At 40.9% G+C, this 18,593-nt stretch overlaps 1 protein-coding gene across 2 annotated transcripts in view; it reads left to right on the forward strand.

The window, feature by feature from the left end:
• WDR25 (WD repeat domain 25) overlaps positions 1-18,315 on the forward strand; it is a 99,260-nt gene extending 80,945 nt beyond the window's left edge. For both annotated transcript variants that reach the window (XM_089522535.1, XM_089522533.1), the window contains exons 5-7: positions 12,691-12,861; positions 16,150-16,290; positions 16,692-18,315. In XM_089522535.1, coding sequence (XP_089378661.1) covers positions 12,691-12,861; positions 16,150-16,290; positions 16,692-16,913 — 534 coding nt within the window. In that variant the 3' untranslated portion in view covers positions 16,914-18,315. The remainder of the gene's footprint in view (positions 1-12,690; positions 12,862-16,149; positions 16,291-16,691) is intronic.
• Positions 18,316-18,593: the final 278 nt, after the last annotated feature.

Below are 18,593 nucleotides of genomic sequence, written 5' to 3' on the forward strand. Positions count from 1 at the left end.
ACAAGTAAGGTAAGTTGTGTGCGCAAACAAGCATTAATGTAACAGTATGTTTGTTAGAAGACACATTTAGAGTTAATTCAAATTCCTGAGGAAATACTGAGGATCACTTCTAAGCCTGGTGTCTCTCATGAAGCACTGTCCTAACTTAGAGTATTCTGAAAATAAGTGAAAGCATGAACCCTGGTTAAAACTGATGTCCTGGAGGTGTTTGGCCTGTACCGAAAACTAATTAGAATGCAAATGAGGGGCCCCTGTTGGTTACAACAGCAACCACCACCACCACTATGACAAAAGAGATGAACTGCAAACAGTGCCAAAATAGATGAGACATTTTAATAAAAATGTCACCTGCCCAACTTGTTTTGATGGGAGCCTTCCTCAGGGACACACAAAAATAATTTTGTCAGCATGCGCTACTCAGTTGAGATTTCTTGCCATGCTGGGGTATTCCAACAAATCCATGGTTATGTGTGTCCCTGAGGAAAGCAGTTAATGAAATGTGTGAGACAGCTGATATTTTTATTAAGTTCCTTGAATAATTTGGCAACATTTTATGTCTTTCCTCCTCATTTTCTTTCCTCCTCTTTTTGCTCTACTGTTTTTGTTTGAGTAGCTGCCGTCAGTTTGCTTTCATTGTTTCCATTGTAGCCCTAAGAACACTTTTTTAAAAAAACTGTAGAGACATTAACGAACCTAGAAACTTTTTATACCTGTTTCCCTCTTTTGGAACAATCTGTTTGACTACTCATAAATCATCAGAGCTGAATTCTACAATTTTATCTTATTTCAGTATGGAACTTTTTCAGGTTTTCATTCATAGAATCATAGAATTGTAGAGCTGGAAGAGACCACAAGGGCCATTCAGTCCAACCCCATTCTGCCATGCAGGAACTCTCAGTCAAAGCATTCCCGACAGATGGCCATCCAGCCTCTGTTTAAAGACTTTTAAGGAGGGAGAATCCACTACACTCTGAGGGAGTTTGTTCCACTGTCGAACAGCCCTTACTGTCAGGAAGTTCCTCCTAACGTTGAGGCGGAATATCTTTTCTTGTAGCTTGCATCCATTGTTCTGGGTCCTGTTCTCTGGAGCAGCAGAAAACAAGCTTGCTCCCTCCTCAATATGACATCCCTTCAAATATTTAAACAGGGCTATCATATCAGCTCTTAACCTTCTTTTCTCCAGGCTAAACATCCCCAGCTCCCTAAGTCGTTCCTCATAGGGCATGGTTTCTAGATCCTTCACCATTTTAGTCGCCCTCTTTTGTACATTTCCCATCATATATAGAGATTGTGCAAAGCAATAACCATATTCTTCTCCTTTTTTGGCCTTTTGCCCCCCCCCCCCCCCCTTTTATGGTCACTTTTGAAATGGTGGTGCAAAGATGTTCTGCCAAATGTTTCATAATTTCTTCTGTTGTCATGTGCTTAATTTACCCTTAACTTGAAAAATGCTACCTGGGAATTGCTTCCCAGTAGTGTGGCCATAGTGATGCATGAAAACTACTTGTCTGCATAATATGTAAATGTTTTAGCTAGAGCATCCTCTCAGTCTGTTGCCAGATCTATGGTATCTTGTTAACAGGTATGCTTCCTGAGACCCTATATTAATTTAATTTCTTAATTTCTACTTTTAATTTTTTTTACTTGTCATTCAACTCAAAATTGCTAGTGAGTATGTAAGTGGAGCAGCTTACCTGCTGGCCTCCTTGCCTTCCTGTGTTTCCTGTGTCTAAGTATTGATCATGTTTACTAGAATTGGTATTTGCTTCATTGACTGGCAAAACTCAATTACTTTAGCTACATGTCTGTTACTATTTTACTGGAATATTTTGACTGGAGAGGAAAGTTCATGAGTATCTCAGTTTCATTTTAAAAAAAGATGTTTCTAACCCTTAACACTTTGAAGATATGCTTGAAACTATACTAGCAATGGCTGCTGAAAACCAGGAGCCACAGAAGTGGCTGAATTAGATTTACAGTTATAGAGTACTTGCAGTAAGACTTTCTCTTTTTTTCGTTCTTAAGAAATGATAGGTGAGGGTATCCCCAGGCTTTTGTAATCTAGTGAGCACATTTGGGATTTTGAGAAGGCATAATGGCCATAATCACAAAATGGCTCCCATAAAGTTTTTAGCCTCCATTCACAAATTGACTTCTATCATGCATGTAGAAACTCTAAAAAACCCTTAAGAAGGAAATTTATGATGTTAAAAAGACAATTTACTTAAGAACCTCTTACAGATTGGCAGATAATCCAGTGTTCTGTAAAACAAAACATTTAACCTGGTATAGCCTTGAGAGGAAAATTAAAAATCCTTGCTTCTGCAAACCAGACTTTACTGCAATTGAGAAAAATTAGTTTAAACTATGGTTAGGTCAAGCAAGCCAATCCAAACAAGTTCAATAACCAATGTACCATACTTTTTTTCCTATCACCAAGATATTTATTTATGCATTTGTTATCCTGCATTTCTCCAAGCATGGGTGTCCAGGCAGCACAAATGTTTTTCAAATAAACACCTCTTAGTACAGTGGTCCCTTCCCTTACACAGGGATCTGTTCCGGGACCCCTCCCCCCATCTAAGGGAAATTCCGTGTACATTTGAGCCCTATTAAAGCCAATGGGGCTTGTACCCGTGGCGCCACATGGCGCCGCATGCCATGTGTACATGCGTCATTACTCTTCCTGGTGCATGGCGCCACTTCTTCCGGCGTGGCTTCCAGCATATGCTGGAAGCTGCGTAAGTGCCCATGTATCATCATGCCCATGTATGATGCAGGCGCACTGTATAAACATTAAAGCAGAATTAAGCTAAGGTCTGATAAAAAAAAAAACACCAAGTTAAACACAGTGTTAAAAACATTTAAAGCACAATAAAATAAAGGCATAGTTTATTAAATAACATATTTTATACTCCATCATTAAATGCTCTGTCTACTGCAACATACTAAAAAGTAAATGCGGTCTTAAATAAAATGATCTTTACCTGCCAGTAGAAAGACAGTAGGGAGGGGACCACTGGACCTCCTGGGGAAGGGAGTCCCACAACTTGGGAGCAGCCACTGGGAAGGCTGTCTCTTGTGACTTCACCAGTTGTGCCTTGGATGGTGATGGGACTGAGAGAAAGTCTTCCCCTGCAGATCTTAAGAGTATAGGCAGGCTCATATAGAGAGATACACTTTTTCAAGTAGTCTGGGTCCAAGCTATTTAAGGCTTAAAGGTCATGACCAACACTTTGAATTCTGCCTGCAAAGGGACTAGAAACCAGTGAAGCTATTTCCTCCAAAGATTTCTTAGACCTGAAACAGATGGGCAAAAAGCTCCAGCTTCATGCCGAGTAGGGGGCATGGCATTTATATGACACATGGCCCCAAAATGCACAGAAGCCACACCGAGGCTGCCTAAGGTGGCCCAAACCTATCTGCAAAAGGAGCGGAAAAAATTCTCCTGCCGGTGGTCTGTTTGGGACCGTGGCACTTCCCGGCCTTGGAACCATGGGGTCTGGTTGCCACGGTCCCACAGCAATTGGGCGGGAGCAGCCTCTGCTCACTCCTTTTGCCTCGTCTACTTAATCTCTTTGTCTATGGGGTGAAGCAGACCAGCAGGTTTGCCCTGGCCAGCCCCCAATTGGTGTGGGATCGACAGCCAGCCAGCCTGCTCTGAAAGCAGGCCACTGCCACTGTCCTGAACCTGGCCGTTGGCAGAAGCAGCTAATAATAATAATAATAATAATAATACTTATTATTATTATTTGTATCCCACCCAATCAACGAGGAATCTGGTTGGCTAACAACAGTGGAAATACAATAAAAATACAATAAAAACAAACAATAAACAATATCAATACAGTCACAATAATAGGAAACATAAGAACGTTACAAATCAAACAAGGTTGATAAAAAAGCCTTTCCCCAAGCCCTCAGCACAAGTTCACATCAAAACAATATTAAGCAAATTAAATATAAACATAACTTGATATCTGATAGAAAAAACCACATAAATATCACAATTTCAGTATGTCAAAAATCATAATCTATATAAAATAATAAACATCACAAACTACAGTTTATAATAATAATAGATTTTATTTGTATACCATTTTTCCCTAGATCAAAACGGTTTACAGACTATAAAACTATTAAAAACATCTCATACAAATAGATAAAAACAAGTAATACAATTTTAAAATACAATCATTCATAGGGTAAGGCAGAGAATTGATTAATTAATTAAAATAAAACCCACACAATTATAACAGAACAAAGTTCAAAGGAGGTAAAAACAGGTGTGTTCTCTCCTCCTCTCCCGGGCGAGGGATCGATGGAGATAACCGATGTTATCAGGCAGGAGGCAGTCCCAGGAATCTGTAGTCCTCACAAATGCTGGCAGGCTAGGTGTTGTGAGGAAGACACAAAGCTTTTTGCCACTCCTTTTTTATGCCAGCTTTTCTGGGTTGGCATGGGCTTGGCATGGTTCTGGTGGCTTTCAGGGCATGCATCATCTGCACACCTTGCCCCCAACATGGCCCAAAGCCAGTGCTTTTTGCTCGTCTGCTTCAGGCATAATTTAGATTAAAAATGGAGGAATTTTGTAGTTGTTGCTGCTATTTTAAAACTCATTGGTACCAGGGATTTAGTTTGTCATAGTTACAGCTGTAGTCACCTTATGGTTATCTGTTATTGTTGTTGTTATTATATTTACTTATATCCCACCTTTTCCCCACATTTGTTTTCATCAGACTCTGTGGAGGTCTTGAATCATTCCTCAGACTTGATCATGCCCAGTAAACTGAAACTTAGAGGCTCGACAAACTGCCCCAAAAGGATAGGCTGGAGCTGCCCGTTTTTGCTCCTGAGGGAACCTGCAGCAACCAAACCACGTGGGCTCCCTCCACACCAAAAAGAACCTGCTAAAAGTGGGTTCTTTTTGGCGTGTGTGGGCACCACCATCAGTACTCCATTAGGGTACCGTGGCACGTCAATGACGCGAGCTTGGTGGCCTGATGTGCAGACGCTACGCCACACTTGCATCATCATGGCGGCCCTGCCATGATGGTGCCGCTGCTGCACACAAGGATTCAGCAGAAAATGTAGCAGCACCATACAGTGGACCCTTGTTATATGCTGGGGTTTGGTTCCAAGATCCCCTGTGGATAACAAAATCTGACTGCTCAAGTCCCATTAAATATAATGACATAGCAAAATGGTGTCCCTTATAAAAGTTGGAAAATCAAGGTTTGATATTTGAAATTTATACTTTTTTTTGAACATTTTGAAACCATAGATGCTTGAATCCGTGTATAAAAAATCCGTGCATAAGAAGGGCAGACTGTATTTATTGGTACTAGACCAGGGGTAGGCAACCTTTTTGAGCCGGGGGCCGGGTTGCTGTCCCTCGGACAACTGGGGGGGCCGAAGCAGTGGGGTGGAGCTTCCACCCTCTGGGGCGGGGCCACGTACTGGGGGTGGAGCTTCCACCCTCCAGGGGTGGGGCCACATGCTCCGCCCCCAGAGTGATAATAATAATAATAATAATAATAATAATAATACTAACGGTTACTAGCATGGAAACTACTAAAATGCAATTCAGAATAGAAGGGAGAAAGCATGCACCACTGTCTCAACCCAGAAAAGCACAAGGAGCTGAAAGGAGTTTTTGCAAAGAGACCACCAAGGGCAAATAAATAATAATAATATTAACAAGTTACTACTAAAATGCAATTCAGAATAGAAGGGGAAAAGCATGCACCACTGTCTCAACCCAGAGAAGCACAAGGAGCTGAAAGGAGTTTTTGCAAAGAGACCACCAAGGGCAAATAAATAATAATAATACTAACAAGTTACTACTAAAATGCAATTCAGAATAGAAGGGAAAAAGCATGCACCACTGTCTCAACCCAGAGAAGCACAAGGAGCTGAAAGGAGTTTTTGCAAAGAGACCACCAAGGGCAAGTAAATAATAATAATACTAACAAGTTACTAGCATGGAAACTACTAAAATGCAATTCAGAATAGAAGGCTAACCCCCCTCCCCTAAAGAAGCAACCAACCTCTCTCTGGCTTGCTCTTGCTCTTGCTCTTGCTGGCCAGCTGGCTCCTCCTTCTTCCTCCTCCTCCTTTCCCTGCTCTTCTATTCATAGGGAGGAGGGCAGAGGGCAAGGTGGAGCCCGATGCAGGCCTGCTGCAGCCCCTGGAGCCCTGTTGTTGTGCTCCAGGAGCTGCACCAGGCCTCCTAATGGGCGCCGCCATTTTGTTTTTCAAAATGGCGGCCGAAGTCTCGCGTGGCCTTTGCCATCCTGAGGTCACGCGAGATTTCGGCCGCCATTTTGAAAAACAAAATGGCGGCCGCAGCGGCGCGAAAATGGGGGAAATCGGCGGCAATCGGCGGCAGGACTGCGCAGGGGCCGGCAGGAAGGCCTTGGCGGGCCGGATGCGGCCCGCGGGCCGCAGGTTGCTGACCCCTGTACTGGACCATTGAAACACTGTATGTCAACACTGGCTCCTGTTTTATTTCTAAACACAATTCAGGGGGTTGATTTTCACATACACAGTCCTAAACAGCTTGAGACTCCCTTTTTCTGCATGAGTGTCACTTTGTACTACCCTTGTATTCTTTTCATTTCCCAGTGGCAAACTTAAAAATGATTAAAAAAAAAAAAAACCCTCCTCCTGGATTTTTACAGCTTTCAGTCTTAACTCTACTGGTGTTTCATTGTGTACTATTCTCACTTTCTTTTATTCATAGACTGCTCCCAGCATTTTGACTGGAGCGCAACTGATAAATTTTTGCAAATACATACATAAATAAATTTGAGAGTGAGAGAATGATAAACAAGCAAACTAATACTATCCTTACCTTTCCCTTGCCAAGTGCTATAGCTAAAGATAGCTTGTAAGCTGTTTTCATGGACAGGTTAATACTGGCTTGTGTAATGAATCTGGACTGTGCAAATGGGGAGTACAGAGTTGATGCACTGCTTACAGAAGAAAACTGAGATTAACTGAGAATATGTCCAAAAATAAGACTTTGAATTCAGTTTCTTGTGAGCCATCCTCAAATTCAAGAGTGTTTTCATGTGCCTGAAGGATCTTTCATGAAGTACGGTAAGCTTTCAGCTTCAAATTCTCTTCCATTTAGTATGAAAAAGAAATCTGGCATGATACTGGATTTTGTTAACATCAGACACTATTGTGCTTCTTTCTGGAAGCCGTTTATGAGTATCTGGGGATGCTGAGCCTCGGCAAGCAGACTGTAGGCTTTTGAATGCTTTTTTGGTAAAATAAACCTCATAAAAAAAAAGAAGAAAGAAAACCAAGTGGAAAGATGAGCCTGCTGGAGTATGTCAGGGTTTTTAAACTACAGAGTTTAAATTACATTTTTTTTACTCTCAGAAACTTACCAGAGCACAAATTTAATAATACATTTTTTGCACTAAAGGAACACTTTGGAACATTTTTAATAGATGTTGTTCCTCGTGTGGGAGTCTTGTATTCATTTTATCTTCATAAGGAAGCAAATACTGGGAGGTAACATGGAGTGTGGTGGGAAAGGGTAACTGCACCTACCCATTGCTGCATTTGCTGTACCTAAGCTTGGACCTCAGAGATAAGACTTCAGCTTAATGTTCTCTTCTTTTCTCCATGACCTCTCTTCCATTCTACCTTTTGAGGCCAGATTAAGATACAATGAGGACCTAAACTATGTCAGGTTTATGAAGCATCATAGGATTGCCAGACAAATGGGCATTATTTTAACAATTATTTAGTAACTCTTCTCTCCCCATTTGAAATATTTTTATATTGCATTGTTGTTGTGGTGGTGGTGGTGGTATATCTTCAGGTTATTTCTAATTTATGGTGACCCTTAAGGCGAATGTGTCATGGTGTTTTCTTAGCAAGATTTGTTCAAAGGAGATTTGTGAGTGTTTGTTATTTTGTTGTTATTATCTGCCTTTGAGTCAATCTCGATGAATGACTTCTATTAAAAATGAGTCTGAGAGCATGTGACTTGCCCAAGGTCACCCAATGGGTTTCATGACTGATCTGGGAATCGAACCCTGCTCTCCAAAGTCACAGTCCCAACACTCAAACTACTCTGCCACATTAGATACCCCCATCATCTCATAGGGCTTCTGCCATACTGCAGAATCAATGCTGTTTGACACCACTTTAACTACCATGGCTCCATCCTATGGAATTTGTAGTTTGATGTGGCACCAGAGGTCTCTGGTGCTAAATAGCTTACAAAACTACAGACCCCAAAATTCCATATCATTGAGCCATGGTAGTGTCAAAGCAGTGTTAAAGCAGTGCCAAATTGCATTCATTCTACAGTGTAGATGCAGCCCTTGATACATCTGGTCAGGCAACATTAGAGGATTATCAAGATGCCAAAAGTTATTAAAGAGAAAAAAAACAAGAAGGGGCTGCAGCAGTTTGCTTTTGCCTGAGTGTACTGGGAAGGGAAAGATTCAGCCCTCTCCTCTCCTTCCTGCTCAGTTAATTGAGTACAATCTACTTTTGTACTTTGAACTCAATCGAGTTATGGAGGAGAGAGAAACTGGGACATTTTAAAGCTGCTAAAAAAATGGAAAAACAAATTGGGACTGTCCCTGCCGAAATTCCTAGAGAGTACATCTTAATATATGGTAATCAAGTCAAACTCGGAAATATGGAGGGCTGATTGTAAAAGGATCAGTGACCTGACTTGGTACCAGGTATTAGAACTTGGTTAACCTTGCTAGGGAGCAAAAGAATTAACCAAGCTGTGAGTGCAAGCAAATTTCAAAGAAGCTAACTACCTAAATAAAAATAAAAATCACCTTGCTATCTTTTGTGGGGTTTTTTCTTACATTGTTTTCAGATACATCCCTTGGATATAAGCATGAGATATGTGCTGTTTTTATAATTGTGTAGATACATTTTGTAACACTTTCAAGCAAACATTAGGTTTCTGAGGACCTTCATCATATATTATATTTTTGGACCTTCATAATCAGTGAGTGATCACACACACACACACACACACACACTTCTTCTGGGACTTCCATTTACTATCATCTTCCCTTGCTTTCATTTCCCCAGTCTGCCGCTAATTAGTTTCTGTCCCTCTGGTTACTTGTCTCTGCATTCTCTGCACTTTTGTGCTTCTGATCTTTCCAACATCCACTCCTGTCAACATTCACTCCTCTCCTTTCCAAAGATTCATGTTGCTAAGCAACCATTTCCTGTACATTGCGCTTGCTGGTGTGCCCCCTTCCCACTAGAAACCCACGCAATCTTTGTGCAACTTTAAATCATTCAAAAAATTTGCTGCCGATTGCTGATACGGGCTCTTGCTCTCCCACCCTCCCCACTGCCTGCCAACCCAAACCAATCTTTTCATTCTAAAGGCAAGGACTGCTAGCAGCGGAGGTCTTTTTGATATGGAAAGTATTATTTATTTTGACAGTTGTTCTGCCAGCCTGTGGTTTACATTTACTCCCATGACAATGCTCCTTTCCCTTCTTATTGGGTTCTCCAAGAACAATGACTTCTTCACAGACATAATGATCAATTTGCTATTAGTGCACAAATCTCAGGGAAAAAAGAGTCTTAATTGCTTTGTGTGCTACGCAAAATTCCCAGCACATCTTCATTTTAATAATCTGCTTGATAACAATTGAACTAGTGAGTAATGGAGAGGAAAAGTAAAGAGGTCCAGTTCCGGGACTTTTTTCCAAGTAGGAGTTTAGCTGTTAAGGAGCCTTGGTGGCGTAGTGACTAAATGCCAGTACTGTAGCCACAAGGTTGTGGGTTTGATCCCAGTTCTCCGAGGTTGACTCTGCCTTCCATCTTTTCGTAGGTCACTTAGCGTACTTAGCTTGTTGGGGGTAACTGGTTTACAGATTGTAAACTGCTTAGAGAGTGCTTAGTTCACTCTTGAGTGGTATAGAAATGTAAATGCCAATGATAATGCTAGATGTTCTCTGCCATGGCACACCCTTTACTCTGGCAAATGAATGATGGGATAATGAGGCTTTCAAGGTTTGTGGTTGCTTTGTTCTTGTTTGTGACAAATTTGCATAGGAAAAGTCAGAGGAATATAAGCAGAGAGGTTTCTCTTTATTTCTTTCCTTTTCTTTGAAGAGTTTCTTCCTCATGCTGGCAGTTTAAAAGGTAACCCTTCTTTCCAAGATCATTTGTGTTTCTGATGAGAAGCATAACCTTGTGTTTCAGTAGGATAAAGAAGAGCTATTGTTAAAGATCAGTATGTTTTATGTGTTAATCCTATGCAGCTAGAAATCAAGAGTACTGAGTTCAATCAAGATTATTTCTTAGTAATTACACATACAGTTGCAATTGTGCACCTCATAACATGCATTATATCATTTTAGACCCTGGACGTAAAGGTCTTATAGTCCTCCTTCTCAGTAGTAAATGAGAATTGTGCTGCCCTTTAGATGATGAACTGCAAATCCCATCAGACATAGCCACAGTAGGCAGCACTGAGGGATGTGAGGACTTAGTTCAACAACACCTACAGGGTTGCACAATACCTAATACTACTTTAAATGGCTTCATTGAGAAGGCACATAGTTAACATGTCTGTGCTATCTCTCCACAGCCATTTTATATGTGAAAACTGCTTCCATATTCCTGTCATGTTAAAACACAAAAGAATCATAGAGTCTTGGAGCTGGAAGGGGACACATGGACCATCAAACCCAAACCCTCTGCTCCATGCAGGAATTGCAGCTAGAGTGTTCTCAACAGGTATCTGCCCAGTCTCTTTTTGTCTCCAGAGAAAGAAACTCCAGTACCTCTCTAGGTAATTAGTGCCATTGTTGAACTGTTTGACACTAGACACACTGTCACTAAGAACCACACTCTCCTTTCTTCTCCATCTTGTATTGTCTCCCTCCTTGGCACTCCCTCTCTGTCTCATACCATCAAAAACTTCCTTCTAATGTGCACTTGAAATCCAACCTCCTGCCACTTAAAATTATTAGACCTGGGCCTACCCTCTGGGGAAGCACAGAACAAACCTGCACCCTCTTCCAGAGCACAGTTTGTAAGCCCTGATTGTAAGAAAGAATGCCCTGAACATGTACCATTTCACATTTTAAAAGTCACTTCAGTCATGGTACCAATACTGGTCACCAAATGCATCTGAGCAAGTAGGCTCAAGTCTACAAAAGTTCATGCTACCAACTTGTGAAAGGGATCTGTATATGCAAAAGGGATCTAGAAGTCCTGGTATATGGCAAGTTGAACATCAGTCAACAGTGTGATGAAGCATCTAAAAAACCCAATGTGATTCTATCAATAGAAGTATAGTGATTAGATCAAGAGAAGTAATAGTGCCACTCTGTTCTGCTTTGGTCAGACATCACCTGAAATACTGCATCCAGTTCTGGACAGCACAATTCAAAAAGGACGTGGACAAGTTGGAGCATGTCCAGAAGAGGGCAACCACAATGGTAAAAGGTCTGGAAACAGGAAGAGTGACTTAGGGAGCTGGGCCTGTTTAGCCTGGAGAAGAGAAGGTCAAGAGGTGATATGATAGTCCTGTTTAAACATTTGAAGGAATATCATATTGAGAATCATAGAATCATGAGAATGGAGCAAGCTTGTTTTCTGTTGCTCCTGAGACTAGGACACTGAGCAATGGATGCAAATTACAGGGAAAAAAATCTAAACATTAGAAAGAACTTCCTGGTGGTAAGACATTAATTAGGAAGAACCTCTTGACAGTAAGAGCTGTTCAACCGTGGAACACACTCCCTTTGAGTGTTGTTGGAGTCTCCTTTTTTGGAGGTCTTTAAACAGAGGCTCACTGACTTTCTCCCGGGAGTGCTTTGACAATGCATTCCTGCATAGCAGAGGGTTGGACTGGATGGCCCTTGAGATCTCTTCCAACTCTCTAATTCTGTGATTCTAATGTCTGTCTTTCAGTTAGTCTCAAACGAGCTGCAAGGCCCCCTTTGAACACTAGTCAGAGAAGTCTCCCAAAATTGGGCAAAGAAATCTTGTACATAGTTTTTTGTGGGTTTTTTGGGCTATGTGGCCATGTTCCAGAAATGTTTCTTCCTGACGTTTTGCCAGCATCTGTGGCTGGCATCTTACGTCAGGAAGAAACTTTTCTGGAACATGGCCACATAGCCTGAAAAACCCACAAAAAAACTATGGATGCCGGCCATGGAAGCCTTCGACCTTACAAATCTTGTACTATTTATGCAAGGTTCCCAATTTTCATAATTTTCCTGCGTCTAATGTAGTCTGTATAAGACAGTGCCCATGGTGGGGGTTGAGACTCTTTCAATCTTCTGATTGAACGTGTCAGGAAGCTTTTATCTAAAATACACTGGGAAATAAGGAACCAGGAACAGCTAGCCCCACCCAACAAGTGAAGCAGGATCTTGAAGTCATGCCTCCCCTCAGATTCAGCCAGGTAGGATGGCTGCTGATGGAAAGAGTGCTGTGATGTGAAGTATGAAAGAAAGAGTCAGATCACTGACTGTTTGTGTAGAGAAGACAGCTGGCACTAGGAACACCTTCTCCTTCCTTTCCTGTCATGAATTGTCTCCCTCCCTGCCTCTGTCTCGGTGAGCAACTGCTGTTCTGTTTTAAAACAGACTGGTTCTGGTTGGCAGTGTGTCTGAGGGGCCACAAAAATATTGGTTGCTTTATGGTGTTTTTGAATTGCAGATAATAAAAGTCTACAAAGCTGCAGTACAGCAAACCTTGGATATCATGTTCCTGCCTGGAGGAAAAGAATTTCTTACCAGCACTGATGCAGTAAGCCAAGATTCAGCTGACCGTACCATTATTGCATGGGACTTCCACACAGCTGCAAAGATCTCCAATCAAATCTTTCATGTGAGATGTTTTATTTTTATTTACTGTTACAACACATATCATTTTTAATAATCCATAGCGGTTTTCTCTGGAAATACCAGTGAAGACAGGATTTTTTGCTGTGATTCTCTCCTTACTCTTCCATCTTTACTCTGGTCCAACTCAATACAACCTTTGTAGAAACAGCAGCACAACTTGCATCTTGATCATTTGCATGCTTTCTTGGAAGTAGATGTCATTAACTTTCAGCCTCTCTCTGCCTGTAACTGATCTACAACTTATTTGCTGCTGTAACTACACCAGCAGAAGAGGAGTTGGTGGAAACGTTAGCACAATTGCAGTGGTAAAAAGGGCTACCAGTCCTGCCATGGAGGGGTTGAAGGTGAAGCAAAACCCATCTCTGTCGGGAGATAAAACTGCCCTGTCAACTCTCACTTTTGTTGCTTTCTCTCTGCTGCCACTATGCCTTGGTCAAAAAGCTGATATAAGTGGGACTTCCATTGGCATAAGTCACCAGCAGGATTCTAGCTCCTAAGTACCAGTCTATATTATGGTAAAGCCAACTAAAAAGATGCAAAATAGCCTGTGCAAACTTTCAGAACATACATCTTTCTTCATCTGGCAAAAAATGGTATGAAACAGGCATGCAGGAGGAAAAAGAGTGACAGTGTTAGTGTCAAGTACTCTGCATAATGTTTTGAGATGAAATTGCACTTTAAATATGCCATAAAATCTAGGTTTCCATTTAAAACTACTTAAAAACACCCGCTGAACACAGTCACCCTTGTGTTCTGTTTGCTAGGCCACCTTTCTTCTCTTGCAGCCTTTGTTCTCTAACACATGTTTGAGTTCTAACTGGAATTTATGTATGTGTCAAATCTGGAAGCACATAATTTGCCATCCTGCCCATGGAATTTCCACATGTAGAACAGACCAGAATTTGGAACTGTTGATTATGGTGACTGTGGGGAGGGAGTTCAAAATAGTACTACTACTAGGCTCTGGAATGAACTATAGCTCAGTGCTAGGACATATGCTTCACATGTGACAGTCCCTGCCATCTTGAGTGAAAAGGCTCAGGTAGCAGGTGGTGGAAAAAACTGCTTCCCATGAATTGCTGCTAATTCAAGTAGGCAGTGCTGAGCTAGATGGACAAATATTCTGGCTGGCATAAAGCACTTGCCTCTTTTCCATCTAGAAAGCTACCCACTGCTTGCTAAATATCTTCAGGCTGGTTTGTAATTAGAAAGTGATCTACAAGAGCAAGCTTCAGGTACTCATGTACCCACCTCCTTTCCCCATTGTGTGTAAATTAAAATTAATGTGTGATCTTAGACTTATTTGTCTATCTCAAAATGAGGAGAAATAACACAGGCAGGGCATGTGTGTTCATCCTCTCCAATATATGAGATAAGGAGGGTGAGGTAGTTTGATAACACTCATTCATTTGACACAAAATATGAACCTACTCTTAGATTTCATTCTTGGGTTATTGTTTTTTTTGGAGAAGAGCAAGTCATTCGCTATCTCTTATATTTCCTGCTACTTCTTGAAGCTTGAAAGTGGCTGCTTTTGGAGATGTTCTTCTATACTATATGCATGATGATATTTTTAATGTATATATTTAATTGTTTTATATATATATATACACACACACACACACACATTATTTAATGAAAGCCTTTCCTACATAAGGCTGACAGTTTCAAACATGGCTGAACTCCTGTAGAAACTCAGAGCAGCGTTCAGTGTCTTTCAAAAATGTAAAGAATAAGGTCAGTTTGTAACCATTTATCTATGAAAAGAACAATTCTGTCTGGGCAAAGAGATGGAGTGGATGATTTAATAGAACTTTCCCATTGCCATCTTCCATGATTGCCTTTGTCTAGATTTGCAGATGCACAGTCCTGTGCATAAATTGTTAGAGTAGGTTAGTCATTTGCACTTCAAAAGCAATGTGCATCAGTGAATACGAAACTGCAGAGCATTCAATTTTGATGTATTCAGCAGCTTAAACAAGATGATTTCCTCAGGAGAAAAAAGATGCAGTGTTATTGAATGGGGCAGTTTACAGCTCTCTGCACAGCTAGCATGAAATTGCGGGTGATTTTGGTGTGAGTGTGTGCAAACAATGACCAAAAAATTGCCTTTAGTTTCATAAATTTCCATTTCTAATCTTTCAGATGGGAGGCTGCATGCATTCCCAACACACCAAAAAGTCGATTTTCACTCTCAGCAGGGATAAACACCACTTACTGAGCCAAAACAACTTTCATTGTTAGTCTTTCTTTATGCATGTGTATGGGCCTAAAACAGTTGACTTTTGCATTCAGGCCTTTCATTCTTCTTAAACTGGAACAAATGATCTGATACAGATGTGTATTGCAGAAAGTGTAATCTCTGGCAATCAAGTATTTATCTTGCCTGTCCCTAGTTCTGAATCATCTTTAATTTAAAATGACAGCAAAAGAGTTTATATAAAACTGCCAGTCTCTTCTCAGGCCCAATTCGTGCATTAGCAAAGTGGCATGAATGCAGCTGGAAAAACCTGGCTCTGTATCACTGGTGATTATAGAAGCAAAGAGAGGTAGCCCAAATCTTGTAGTTCCTTTCCAAAGTAGGAGGCCCAGTGAAGGTACAGCAACAATGTTGAGAGAAGCAATTGCACTGTCTGGGTGATCTGCAGAATTGTCCTTACATGCATATATGCTGTGGACTGATCTTGAAAATAGTTAACGTTTGGAATACTTACATTATTTATTTATAGTCTTTATAACCTGCCCTTCAGCCAAAATGGATTCCCAGAGTAGCTTACCAATTGTTAATTTGACAGATCCCTGCTCTCAGGCTTACAGTCTAAATAAAGGGGAAAGGATAACAGTGGGGAAGACAATTAAGTCCAGCAGATGCTGGCTGATCTCTCTCTCAGAAGCCAGAACATGGCAATTGAGATCTGGAGGGAATGGCTTTCACCAGTGTCTGAGGGCAAGATGTGATGGGCACATTGTGATGGAGCTGTTCCTGGCTGCTCTTCTCCCTTTCAGAGGCCAAAGCAATGAGATTCTGGGGTTTGTAGTCCAAAAATAACTTATTTAAGCTCTGGGTGTCAAGGTGTGAGCTCCAGACTACATGGAGCTCCTGACTTTATTGACCATTCTGTATAGCAATGATGGGAATTGTACTTAACTGAGGAAGACTGGAGTAGAGAATGGGAGCTGGGTTTTGTGCCAGAGGCTTCATAGAAGCCTTTCTTTTCCTTCCATTATTATTGTTAATCATAATTACAGTTACTTCCAAACTTCCTTTCAGGAGCGCTATACTTGTCCCAGTCTTACACCTCATCCTAAGGAACCTGTCTTTGTAGCTCAGACCAATGGGAATTACATGGCCTTGTTTTCTAGTCTGCGACCATACAGAATCAACAAAAAGAAGAGATATGAAGGACACAAGGTATTCTTCTACCACTCTGCAATTCCTCAATGGATAATTTCACTTTAATATGCCTGCTTATGTTGCTGATTTATAACAGAGATAAAAATTAATAGTCTTCAACCCTGTTCTCTGTATTTTAGATAATTTAGAATTAAACTGAAGTGCTGATAGATTTTAAAATAACTAAAAGCTTTATTAGTTGCTAATAGCCTTGTCATGTACATACCAGCTTCAGCTAACAATGTAAAGTCCTTAATGGGTCTGTCTTGATCAACACCTGGGGGAAGCAATTAGGCCATTATGGTAAAAACTGACACGTTCATTACGCTATAAAATTTCAGGAGGTTATAGATCATATTGTGTTTTGGTAATTAAGATCTTGATTTATTTTAAGCACTCTTACTTCCTGACTCTTACAGGTCGAAGGATTTGCAGTAGGCTGTGAATTTTCTCCAGATGGAATGCTCCTTGTGTCAGGAAGTTCAGATGGCAACGTGTTTTTCTACAACTATCACACCTCTAGAATCATTCGCACCTTATCTGGGCACAGTCAGGCCTGCGTGAGTGCAAAGTTTCATCCCGTCCTTCCGTCACTGCTTGCTACGTGTGGCTGGGATAGAGCAGTCAAGATCTGGCAATAATAATAATGTTTATCTTAAAGCTGGCTATCCACATAGGAACTGATTTTTCAGTTTCACAACTAGGTTTTGCTTTTAAATATTTTATGTCTTCTTACACTTTATTTCTAAAAGTGATGTGTGTTTTGAAGTCCTCTCTAGCTTGTGTGTGATACAGGAGAGACTTATTCTCCGGCTGCATCATATAGCTGCTTCAGTCACCTAGTCCCTTTTCCCCCTACACACCTTGTCACTAAAACTGTGTCAGTTCTTCACTAGTGCTCCCTCTAGGGCTTGCTATCACCTGGCCTCTAAATTAAGGCGAGCAACGGTGCAGGGAGAGAAGGCCAGTTTTCACCTCTTCTTCCTCTGAGGGCTGTATCACATGTGACATTGTAGGCTTTCCAATCACTAGTTTTAGTCAATTTGGAGGGGGGGGGCTGTATGTGCACATGGTCTTCATACAAAAGAGGGGGTTAGGGGCTACCCTGCTTTAAATACATTCTGTGGCTAACTGCCTCACAGTTCCCATTTCAGATAATTAAAGAATGTTGTGTTAGGTTAAAAAGGGGATAACTGACCCACTTCATATTTAATCTTTGACTATACTTTGGTCAAAGTAAAGACTAAAAGTACAATTTGTTCTATCACTTTGGTAAATCTTCTCTTCAGAACTTCTTGATTTAAAACTCTATACCAGTTTTACCACTCCATGCCTGAGTCCTACAGGAGTTTCCATCTCATTTGAGTATTTGGTGAACCCAGTGGTGCAACAACCTTGAGGGTTTTTTGTGTTTTTTTTGATACAGGATAAAATGGTCAGGATCATATTAGAAAATCACGGTGGCAGTGAGAAGCCTGTAAAATCTATGACACACACACACACACACACACACCATAAGTGTGTGTTTTACACTTATGGAATTATAATGAAAGCCTAAATGATTTGATACAAAAGTCACTTTCCTTTTGTGGAAGTTCAGTTTAAGATTGTATCTTTAATATGAAACAAGGATTGCCATAACAAAGTGTGAAACAAAAGTAAAATGGAAAGTGAATTTTTAATTCATTCCAGTTTATGGTGAGAAACTTTATTTAAAATACCTATGAGAAACGTCTCTTTTATCATTAACTGTGTGTATATTGAATCTTTAGTATATTGAGCTTAGTCCAGCAGCAGATAGAACACTGCTGGTTTGCTTGACTTAGGACTTCAACAGCTCCTCCATCCCTGTGCAGGGGGAGCTATTTCAGTCCTCCATTTCATCTGGGACCCCGGCAACTGGAGACAAGACCCGTTCAGGTGTTGTATAACCGTGAGGGATGCCTCACTTATGTCCTAACCTTCTACCCTTGGTTTCCTTAGCTTCTACAGTGTGTGTGAGTGTGTTATTTCTCCTTTTTAATAAAACTCATTATCACTGAACGTCTGCCTCTGGAGTTCTATATACCTCTGGACTTGGTATATATAAGGACTAGGCCCTTAGGTTAAGTTACCTGGCCACTATATTTGAGTTAACATTATCCTACTAAATAAATACATTGTGTTTAGACTGTTCTCCTCAATCTAGGGTAACATTGATGCGGTGGTGCAAGACTGTTGATTGCAAGATTGGCAGGTGATGGGGGTGAGCTCCCATCACTAGTCCCAACTTCTCCCAACCTAGCAGTTTGAAAGCATGCAAATGCAAGTAGATAAATAGG

This window comes from Sceloporus occidentalis, unplaced genomic scaffold (genome assembly GCF_023333645.1).
Source record: "Sceloporus occidentalis isolate IW3139 unplaced genomic scaffold, rSceOcc1.0.p SCAF_4, whole genome shotgun sequence".
Taxonomy (NCBI): Eukaryota; Metazoa; Chordata; class Lepidosauria; order Squamata; family Phrynosomatidae; genus Sceloporus; species Sceloporus occidentalis.